General features: G+C 49.1%; 1 protein-coding gene across 3 annotated transcripts in view; it reads left to right on the forward strand.

Annotated features, from left to right (window-relative positions):
- Positions 1-8,628, forward strand: part of Usp11 (ubiquitin specific peptidase 11) — a 15,751-nt gene extending 7,123 nt beyond the window's left edge. Inside the window, exons 2-21 of one of the 3 annotated variants that reach the window (XM_005000238.4) lie at positions 1,243-1,352; positions 1,527-1,657; positions 1,805-1,922; positions 2,275-2,420; positions 2,560-2,621; positions 2,748-2,847; positions 3,191-3,364; positions 3,454-3,612; positions 3,971-4,195; positions 4,316-4,399; positions 4,506-4,600; positions 5,083-5,289; positions 5,923-5,975; positions 6,179-6,433; positions 6,525-6,595; positions 6,848-6,960; positions 7,447-7,596; positions 7,682-7,797; positions 7,971-8,059; positions 8,139-8,628. In XM_005000238.4, the coding sequence (XP_005000295.2) occupies positions 1,243-1,352; positions 1,527-1,657; positions 1,805-1,922; positions 2,275-2,420; positions 2,560-2,621; positions 2,748-2,847; positions 3,191-3,364; positions 3,454-3,612; positions 3,971-4,195; positions 4,316-4,399; positions 4,506-4,600; positions 5,083-5,289; positions 5,923-5,975; positions 6,179-6,433; positions 6,525-6,595; positions 6,848-6,960; positions 7,447-7,596; positions 7,682-7,797; positions 7,971-8,059; positions 8,139-8,273 (2,593 nt within the window). In that variant the 3' untranslated portion in view covers positions 8,274-8,628. Of the gene's footprint in view, positions 1-1,242; positions 1,353-1,526; positions 1,658-1,804; positions 1,923-2,274; positions 2,421-2,559; positions 2,622-2,747; positions 2,848-3,190; positions 3,365-3,453; positions 3,613-3,970; positions 4,196-4,315; positions 4,400-4,505; positions 4,601-5,082; positions 5,290-5,922; positions 5,976-6,178; positions 6,434-6,524; positions 6,596-6,847; positions 6,961-7,446; positions 7,597-7,681; positions 7,798-7,970; positions 8,060-8,138 lie in introns of those variants that run through there. The other 2 variants (XR_010046522.1, XM_063245780.1) reach the window with 2 other exon arrangements.
- The last annotated feature ends 2,052 nt before the right edge of the window (positions 8,629-10,680 follow it).

The following is a 10,680-nucleotide window of genomic DNA, read 5'->3' on the forward strand; positions in this document are numbered from 1 at the left end:
GGCAATATGCAGGGGTTTTTGTTTGTTTGTTTTTGCTGTACTAGGTATCAAACCCATAAGTACTCTAACTCTGAGGGATCTTGTTTTGTTAAGTAAGTTGCCCAGACTGACCTTGAATTTGCAATCCTTTTGTCTCAGCCTTCTGATTAGCTGGGATTATAGGTGTGCTACCACACTTGGCTAAACTCTTTTTTTCATTTTAAATGTTAATTTTTTAGAAGAGTTTTAAAATTTGTCAAATCCATTTTTTAGCTGAAGAATTTTTGCCTCCATTGATCTAACCATTTAAAAAATGATGTATGCTCAGGGTGTGCTGGTGCACACTTGTAACACAACACTAGAAGCTGAGACAAGAGGATTGCTGAGGCCAGCATGGGCTACATAGTGAGTTCAAGACCAGTCTGAACTACATAGTGAGACCTTGTCTCAAAAAAAGATGCGTGCTCAAGAAAATGTACAAAGCAGTGATCGTGAACCTTTTAGAGCTATCAGTGATACAGCCCACTGTGGCTTGTGTACTATAGATTCACCACCACTGGTCTAAAGTCTTATAACATTAGCTATAAATGGCTCATATTTTGAGCCTAAATTACCTGTATCCCACTGACTAATATAAATGCATTAACTTTTATTCTGTAATAAAACCTCTTTTCCCATCCCCTGGATGTGGGTTTTTATTTACCAATACAGAGCACATCTTTTTGTCTTTAATCACATCCCTTTCATTATTCTTAGATGGATAATCTAATGTCCAAATCTGAGTTTCACTGAATAAATTTTGCTATTTATTTTTCAATACTGGGTATTCAACCCAGCCACTGAGTTACGTCTTCAGCCCTTTTTAATTTTCTTTTGGGACAGGGTCTTGCTAAGTCATTAAGTTGCCCAGGCTGGGCTCAAACGTGCATCCTCCAAGAGTGTTAGGATTACAGGTGTGTGCCATCACACCAGATTTTTTTTGAGACAGAGACTCAACTATGTAGTACAGACTGGCCTTGAACTTGCTGTGTAGCCCAGGCTGAGCTCATACTCCTGATTTTCCTACTTCAGCCTCTTGAGTACTAAGATTATAGAATGTGCCATCATGCCTGTTTTTTTTTTTTTTTTTTTTACTTTTATATGCTACTGAAACTCTTCATCTTATTACAGTAGGTTGCTAGTGTCTGTCTGCTAGCCATGTGGAGTGGTGCAGCTTACCCCCAGATAACTGTGTGACACCCTTATTGCCTGTCTGGGCCCCAGGTTCCTTGTGGAGCAGCGCTGGTATAAACAGTGGGAGGTGTACGTTCAGGGAGGGGACCAAGACGCCAGCACCTTTCCTGGCTGCATCAACAATGCTGAGCTCTTTGAAGGTACCAGGCTTCTGCTTTTCCCCATCAACCTAGCCCTGGCATTCCTGTCCCCTCTGGCCCTTCAGATGATCATAAGCCCATTGTTTGTGCTCAGTCATTGGTAGGATGACCAAACTTAATCACAGTTTGCTTCCTTGATTTGCTTTGTGTCCTCTCTTCCTCACTGCCCCACAGATCAGATAAACTGGTGCCTCAAAGAAGGACTGATGGAAGGTGAGGATTATGTGTTGCTCCCATCAGCTGCTTGGCATTACCTGGTCAGCTGGTATGGCCTAGAGCCTGGTCAGCCACCCATTGAGCGCAAGGTATAGTGGGAGGGGAGGGTGCTGTGGGGGGAGATTACCTGAGAGATCAGGTGGGAGGAAGGCCTCAAAAGCCTGGGATGGTTCCAGACTCGGGTGTCCGCACAACTCCAGGGGGATATAACTGTGTCTGCGCCCTCCTCCTTGCAGGTCATCGAGCTGTACAGCATCCCAAAGGTGGAGGTATACCCTGTCAAACTGCTGCTTGTCCAGCACGGTGATACCGACTTAGTGCTCACTGCTCAGTTCAGCCTCACTGATTCTGTAGGTGAGTCTGAGTATCCCAGAATGAGTCCGTAGTCCCAGCCATGAGTTGTAGCTCAGCAACCTGAGGATGTCTGGGATTGGTCAGTGACTGACTGAGAAGGCACCGCCAGGCTGTAGAGGTCCAAGAGGGAAGGCTGGCAGAAGCACTGTGCAGGGTGTCTGGTGGACAATGTTGGTGGAGTCTCACCTCTTCAGTGTGGGTCAGCCTTTTGGAGACTGGATGGGAATAAGGGATATTGACCAAGTATTGGAGATCTATGGATAGTGATCAAGTGTTGGAGTCAAGGTTGTCAAAATGAGTTGATCATCCTGGGTCCCAGAGGATCATGAATGTGTTCTGTCACTCACAACAGATCAAGTCTTGCGCACAGCACGGGAGCAATTTCTGGTGGATGCCCAGGAGGACACACGCCTTTGGGTCAAGAAGTCAGAAGGCTATTTGGATCGTTTGTTCAACACACATGTCACACTGCTTGATGCTGCTCTTGAGAGTGGGCAGGTAAGAGGAGGAGGGCTTTTCTGTGCTGGTAGCCTGGCAGATGGACTCACCTGGTGGTGCTCAGGTTGAAGGAGGTGAGGGCTGGGTGCCCATAAGGCCCTCCATTAATGCTTTGCCTTCTTCTCCTCCTCCAACCCAGCTGATCATCATGGAAATCCGAAACAAAGATGGCAGTTGGCCCAGCACACAGCTGCGTGTCGTGTGAGCCATTGGGGTATCTGGTGCAGACTGGTGGCATCCCACAGTAGGCAGACTGACAGAGCCCAGAAATACCACATGTCCACATGGCACAGCCCTTCAGCTGATGAGTTTCTCATCCAACCCCAGGAGCAGAATGTCAGAAGAGGATGAGGACTTCCAGGGCCAACCAGGCATCTGTGGCCTCACCAATCTGGGCAACACATGCTTCATGAACTCCGCCCTGCAGGTTGGGCCATTATAGCTGTGTCTGGCACAGCCACAGGGGTGGGCTTTAAGAGGTGGGGTTAGGGACAGTTGGAAGGGCAGGGAGACTGCAGGCAAGAGATCAGGTTGGAAGCTCAGGTCCCACAAGTCTGAATTGACATGCCCATGGTCACTTCTGAAGTATCAATACTTTTTGCCTCTGTTTGTTCCCTGCTTTCCTTTACTTCCCATGCTGCCAATTTCTTCCTTTTCTGGAAGTACTAACATGTCTTCCCAATTCTCCTGCCCCCTTTGTGTTCCCTCTTCCATTCTGCTCCTTTTCTCTGTCCTTGCATCTGTCTTGTTCCCTGGCTGTATGACCACAGTGCCTCAGCAATGTGCCGCAGCTCACTGAGTATTTCCTTGACAACCGCTACCTGGAGGAGCTCAACTTCCGCAACCCACTAGGCATGCGGGGTGAGCTGGCCGAGGCCTATGCAGACCTGGTGAAGCAGACGTGGTCTGGCTGCCACCGCTCCATTGTACCCAATGTGTTCAAGGTGTGACGTGACTCCCTGGGTGCCCCCAGCCCCAGCTGTTTGCCTCTCTTAGCCCCCTCTCACCTAGATGGCCTTACCCATCTTCTCAGAACAAGGTCGGCCGTTTTGCGTCTCAGTTTCTGGGCTACCAGCAGCATGACTCTCAGGAATTGCTGTCATTCCTCCTGGATGGGCTTCATGAGGACCTCAATAGGGTGAAGAAGAAGGAATATGTGGAGCTGTGTGATGCTGCTGGGCGACCAGATCAGGTGGGCTGCTCCTGATAGTCCCTTATCTCGAAAGTCCCATAAAAGCCACCGAGGCTGCTACAGCAGACATCCTCTGGCCCTGTTGGGCTCTCACATCCCACTGATTTCTGCTAAGTTTCCTAACCTTGACCTCACCTCCAGCCTCAGTCCTAACAGCACATCTGTCTCCACACTCAGCCAGACTTCTGCCCCCATAAATCCCAGTCTTGAAGGTAGAAATGGTTTCCAAAGAGCCCTAGCTGGAACTCAGCCACTGGACTCTACAGTGTCTTTACCCTTACCCTGGATGAAGCCATCTCCCATCCATGGTTTCCCTGTCCTGGGCAAGCTGTACAATCCACCATGACACTGTCAACAGGAGGTGGCCCAGGAGGCCTGGCAGAACCACAAACGCCGCAACGATTCTGTGATTGTGGACACTTTCCATGGCCTCTTCAAATCCACGCTGGTGTGCCCCGATTGTGGCAATGTGTCTGTGACCTTCGACCCCTTCTGCTACCTCAGCGTCCCACTGCCTGTCTGCCACAAAAGGGTCTTAGAGGTCTTCTTCGTCCCCATGGATCCCCGCCGCAAACCAGAGCAGGTAGTAGAAGACAGGGACAGACTGAGGGATACATATGTAGTTACTTTGCTACACCTCAGGGTCTCCTGCATTAACTCACCACAAGCCTTTTTGATCTTTTGTTGATGTTTTCTCCCTCAGCACCGGGTCGTGGTCCCCAAGAAAGGCAACATTTCAGATTTGTGTATGGCTCTGTCCAAACACACTGGTATTGCGGCAGACAAGGTGAGATTATGCAGAGGGAGGCCAGGCTAGGGAGATTCTGGGACAAGGAGGCAGGAGGATGTGGGGAGACCTTGCCGACTGACAAACCCACTGATTCCATTCCCAGATGATAGTGACCGACGTCTTCAGTCACCGCTTCTATAAGCTGTACCAACTAGAAGATCCTTTGAGTGGCATCTTGGATCGTGATGATATCTTTGTGTGAGTGAGGAGACCAAGGAGAATAGTAGTTCCTCGGAAACATTGTTCCCTTGCTTCCCCACCCCCACTTATATTTTTGGTAATAGGTGTGAAACAAAGAGCCTTGTGCATACTAGGCAAGTGCTCTAAAGTCCTAGAAAAATTTGTAAATCTTTGAGCAACTAAAAACTAAATATAAAGCACTTTGTGAGTAGAAACATTCTTAGTAATCCAAGTAGTTTTCCAAAAACAAACTGATTTTTAAATACCTTTGTCACTGAAAAATTTTATCAACCTCCCCTAGTACTCTTGATAGCACTCTTGATACTACCAAAGTACTTTCTAAAACAGCTCCTAAAGTGCTGTACAAATCATCTAAGAATTTTAAAGAACAAAACGTTTGGTGATTTTTAGACCCTTTAAAAAGTGACCCAGGCAGAATCAGGGCATCTTTTGGGGATGCCCTGATCGGTCATGACATGATGTCTGCCCCCTTCATACAGATATGAAGTCTCAGGTCGGATTGAGCCCATCGAAGGCTCAAAAGATGACATTGTGGTCCCTGTCTACCTTCGGGAACGGACTCCAGCCCAAGACTACAACAACTCCTACTATGGTCTGATACTTTTTGGACACCCGCTTCTGGTGTCAGTACCCCAGGACCGGCTCTCCTGGGAGGGCCTCTATAACATACTGATGTACCGGCTTTCGTAAGTGTCCTCTTCCCAGGGTGGGGGTAGGGTCTGAACTCAGACCTGAGTGTTGAGCTGCTTACTTGACACCTTCCATCCAGCATCCGAAAGATAGGTCACACTTAGCGTGGCTGTAGAAGGACTTTCTCTAGACCTCTGGCTTTGCTACTGCCTCTCTTTGGATGCTGGGGATTCAGAGGTGAACCAGGCAAAATAATTGCCTTGTACTTGATTGTGTTTTTACTGGTAGATTTTCATTGTACCTAAAATCCACAGTCCTTACCATGACAGACAGACAGCAATGTGTTACCTAGATAAATCTTTCCTTCATTTAATACTCAAGAGTCAGCCCTTCAGAAGCTTCTCTGAGGGGACTTCACAGCTGGCTGTGTGTTCACCAGTGGCTTATTAGGCTTAACACCCATACATTTGGCAGGTGCATGCGCACCCACATTCTCAGGCCACTGCTGGCCTCTTCAGCCTCTCTGTGCATTTATATCATCATCTTGCCCCTTCCACACCCATGATTAGGAACTAGTTTTGTGTGGGTTCACCAATGGATTTCCCCCAATCCTCATCGAAGTCCAATCCTGGGCTCTGCCTCCACTGTCCTTGTGCCCTGCCTTGGGAGTTTCCTCTGCTCTGTCGCAGACGCTACGTGACCAAACCCACCTCAGATGAGGAGGACGATGGGGAAGAGAAAGGTGAGGGAGAGGAGGGAGAGAGGGACAACAAGGACAAAGGTCTGCACATGTGTCCCATGGCCTGAGTGGGGTTGAGGGGCTGAGGGTGAGTGGGTAGGGGGTCAGGGATAGGTGTGATCTACACAGGGTTTCCTGGATGCAAATGACACCTCAGTCCTCTGGGGTTCACACCTTCCTGTCCCTGATAATCATTCCTGTCCTAGGAGAAGATGACAGCAGTGATGAGGATGAGAAAGACCAAACACCAGGTCCCTCCACTAGGGGCAACCTCCGAGACTCTGAGCTGGAGCAGGCTGGACCCAGCTCTGGGGCCACTAGGACATGCTCCTTTCTCTTGGACAACGGCTTTCACACATCTCACTGGCCCCCAAAGCGACGTCGCAAGCAACTATTTACCCTGCAGACTGTGAATTCCAGTGGGATCAGCGACCGCATAACCTCTCCTGAAGAAGTGGACAGTATGTCCTCTGGCAGTGAGCCAAGGTTGGGACGGCGGGAGGTGGCATTTCCCAGCAGCAGGAGCCATGACCACTTCCCCTTGGCCCCCAGCCCAGCCATACATTGCCATGGACTGGGAACCGGAGATGAAGAGACGTTACTATGATGAGGCAGAGGCAGAGGTAAGAGGGACCCCAGGGCTGGGGACACTTGTAGCTTGCACTCCTCCCCTTCATGTGCCCTTACCTCCTTCACCTGGGCACAGAGCCAAGAATCCAGGCCCACAACCTGCCATAGTACCTGGACACCCACTGAGACCTCTGAGGCCTCAGGTTCCCAACTTCAAAGTCTGACCCTCTTCGCATGTGGCTTCCACCCCACCCCCGACCCCTCCAACCCTTCTGACATGGGCTATGCGGTTGGCACCCCTGCAGGGCTATGTGAAACATGAATGTGTGGGTTATGTGTTGAAGAAGGCTCCAGTACAGCTTCAGGAGTGCATCGAGCTCTTCACTACTGTGGAGACCCTGGAGAAGGAAAATCCTTGGTAAGGGCCTAGAACATGGCCAGGATGGGTTTTGTTGGATGGCACTACTTGCCCTTACCCATTACCTCTCTGAGTGTACCTGCTTTCATTCTGCCCTGGGTTCACATCCCTGCCACTCCAGCCACTATCACACTGCACATGCCCCCTTCAGAGCCATTGGCTAGCAAAAGTACCCAACAAGTGAATGAAAGAATCTTAATAAGAAGAGAACAGACAGGAGTACCAGGCAGACTTACATGTCCATATCATTAAAAGATGAAAACAGCAGGGTGTGGTGACACCTGCCTGTAATCGCAGCACTTGGGAAGCTGAGGCAGAAGGATCATGAGTTCAGGGCCAACCTGCACTACATAGCAAGTCCATATTGAAAAAGAAAGTAAAAGAGCATCTTTGTGGGCCTGATGGGACACAAGAGGGCTGACAGTGATGGGGTCTACAGTGGGTACGTGAATGTTGCCTCTTACCTGACTTGAGCTCCATCTGTAGGTACTGTTCCTCCTGCAAGCAGCACCAGCTGGCCACCAAGAAGCTAGACCTGTGGATGCTGCCTGAGATTCTCATCATCCACTTAAAGCGCTTCTCCTTTTCCAAGTTTTCCCATGAGAAGCTGGACACCCTCGTACACTTCCCCATCCGGTCGGGGGCTGGGGGGAAATGGCTGTAGGAAGGTTGGGAAGAGATAGGTGGGGTACACCAGTACTAATGGTCTCCCTACCCACAGGGACCTGGACTTCTCTGAGTTTGTCATCAAACCACAAAATGAGTCAGCTCCAGAGTTGTACAAATATGACCTCATCGCGGTCTCCAACCACTATGGGGGCATTCGTGATGGCCACTGTACGTGCTAGGCTATGGGCAGGGACATTCCCAGGTTGGGTTCTGCATGGGGGGGGGTCAGGATGTCTCCAGTGGGTGACAAGGTATGTGGCCCTAGGACAAAGTTATGGGGGAGCATGGGAGTGGATCTGGAGAGAGGGGTATGGGTAAGGATGGCTCCCCCTCCTTTTCAGATACAACATTTGCCTGCAACAAGGACAGTGGCCAGTGGCACTACTTTGATGACAACAGCGTGTCACCTGTGAATGAGAATCAGATTGAGGTGTGACTTCTGCCCACCCTTCTCCCCTTCTCCTTCCTGACTCCCCCTCCTTCTACCCTGACTCATCTTCTCTCTGCAGTCCAAGGCAGCCTATGTCCTCTTCTATCAACGCCAGGACATTGTGCACCGCCAGTCCCAGCCCAGGTCATCCAGTGACCTGCCCTCCCCTGCCTGTGGCTCCATACCCAACACTGAATTCATGGATATTAACTGAAGGATCCTGGAATCTGCCACAGGAAGAAAGGAAGCCCTCTCTGCCGCTCTGCTTCTTGTAACCACTGGCCCCTTTATCCAAGTTCAGTCCCCCCACCAGGTGTTGCAGGCTTAGTTGTGGCTATTCTCCTGTGTCACTGCATTGCTCTTTCCCAGGAAAAAGAGCCCTGTGCCCCATAGAGCAGTGACCTTCCTTCCTAGTCTTATTTATGGTGTCCCCTGCCCTCTTTCCTCACTCCACAGTGTCCTTAGTGGCTGGCGATAGGGGTTCACCAAACAGAGTGTATTTTCTTACTGAGACCTTGTATTTTCTGCTGCCATGCGTGTTATATATATAAAGTGCGGGTTTCATCCTCGTGCTGCAGCATGCTTTTTTTTCCCCATGTGCTTGCTGAACACCAGTTTGAGGCGCGGGTCATTTGTGCTTAGTGACTGCCAGGGGTGGTATGTGGTGCTGCTGCTCTGAGTGCTTATGGAACACCAGCTGTGTGTTGAGCATTGCTCTCCAAGTGGCACTGTCTGCATGCCAGGTGTGGTTCTGGCACTGATTGTATGCCCAGGTTTTCTGAAGCCTTTTATAAATACTGAGCCAGTTTCCTGTGCGAGTTGTCATTTCCAGTTTCCGATGGGGGAAACTGAGGTACAAAGGGGCAGAAATGACTCAGGTTTTGTCAGGTTGGTACTATATATCCCCTCAGTCACACTAGAGTTGGTCCCTGGTGGGTGTGTGGCTGCAGGTCTTTCCGTGTGTCCCATAGCTTCCATGCTAAGGGCATATCTGGACAGACATGGCATTTCACAGGTAAAGACGCTTCCAGACCTTAGACCCCTAATGGTGTCCCTTGAGAATCTCTGTGGAGATTGTACACATGCCAGGCCAGATTGGCCAGCCTGACAAGACAAACATGTCTGTGCCTTTATTGCCCCTGTATGGACCCTTTGCCCCCAAGACCCTGTCCTCGTGCCAGGTTGGCCTCCTCTCCGCTCATCAGAAAAGAAGGGGGGTGGGAATGCTTCGGAGTATGGCACTGAGCACACAAAGCCCATCACCATGCAACCACTCAACCTCTCCCCCAGACCCCTGCCAGAGGGGAACTGTTAGCACCGAGAACCTCAGCTCCTGTGGGAACACCCGTAGGGTGGCGGAGAGAGGACGTTTGTGTGGCATCTGGGAGGAGGGAGTGCTGCTCAGTGGCTGCTGAGGGGCCATTCCCACACATTTCTTGTCTGCTTGCTGGCTTTTCCGTCACTCTGGAACGACCTATGGGGAGGGGTCGCTTCACTCAGCCCCAGCTTTGCCCCTCACAAGGTTGCCACACAGTGCATTGACACAGGCTGGAATCAAGGCAGTCACTGAGGAACCCGGCTACAGCTGATTTAGGTGAAGACAAGAACAGAAGCAGGATCCAAGGGCTCAGTGGCTGTCATTGAATCTTTAAGAAGATCACATGATCTAATCACTATCATCACCCATGAATGGAACTCTGACCACAACTAAGGCTGAGACAGGAGGATCACCTAAGTTTGAACTCTATTTAGTGAGACTTTGTAAAAAAAAAAAAAAGGGCTGAAATGTTGCTAAGTGGTAAAACATCCCTGAGTCCCATCTCTTGTACTGCAAAACAATAACAAAAATAATAAAATAGTGCTTACCTAGCATGTGCAAGACCCTAGCACTGAAAAAAAGACAAACTAGGGGCTGGGGATTTAGCTCAGCGGCATAAGCACCTGCCTTGCAAGCAGGTAGTCGTGAGTTCGATCCCTGGTACCGATAAAAACGAAAAAGACAAAAAGCAAAACAAAAAAAAAGACAAACTGGCCCAGAATGGGCTGTATGGACAGGAATACTTCATTACACACAGATAGATAATCAGTTCCTGACAGAGCCCACCTAAAAGTGAATCTATTTGAAATAACCTCTAACCAGACAGGCTGGAGAGGTAGCTAGCTCAGTACAAAAGCCCTGAGTTCAATCCCCCTGTACTGCCAAAACCAAAACAAAATGAAACAATAAAACAATTTGAAAAAGAGCCCAGTAGAAATGATAGACCTAAAACAAAATTGAAAAGTCCTTGCATGAGTTTTATAACATACTGAACAGCTAGAGAGGTAATTTGTGTGAATTGGAATATAGGTTAAAATGTTTTAAGGCATACATCTTGAAAAAGTTCATTAGGCTAATTTTGATAAATTTAGGGTATTCATCTAAAGAACAGAACAAGTACAAATTTCAAACATGGCAAACAGGCTAGAATGATGAATAATCCAAAGAAGGCAAGAAAAAAGACCAAGTGGACAAAGCACACGTACAGTAATTTGTGAGTAATGTCTGCCCCCTCTGATTTGAGGGACCTGGGCTGACGCTTCAAGACCCACCGTGACTCACACAGTACAAGGGAGGAGGTTAT

This window comes from Cavia porcellus, unplaced genomic scaffold (genome assembly GCF_034190915.1).
Source record: "Cavia porcellus strain 051 isolate PalLab524CR breed Dunkin Hartley unplaced genomic scaffold, mCavPor4.1 scaffold_3, whole genome shotgun sequence".
In the NCBI taxonomy this organism is placed as follows: Eukaryota; Metazoa; Chordata; class Mammalia; order Rodentia; family Caviidae; genus Cavia; species Cavia porcellus.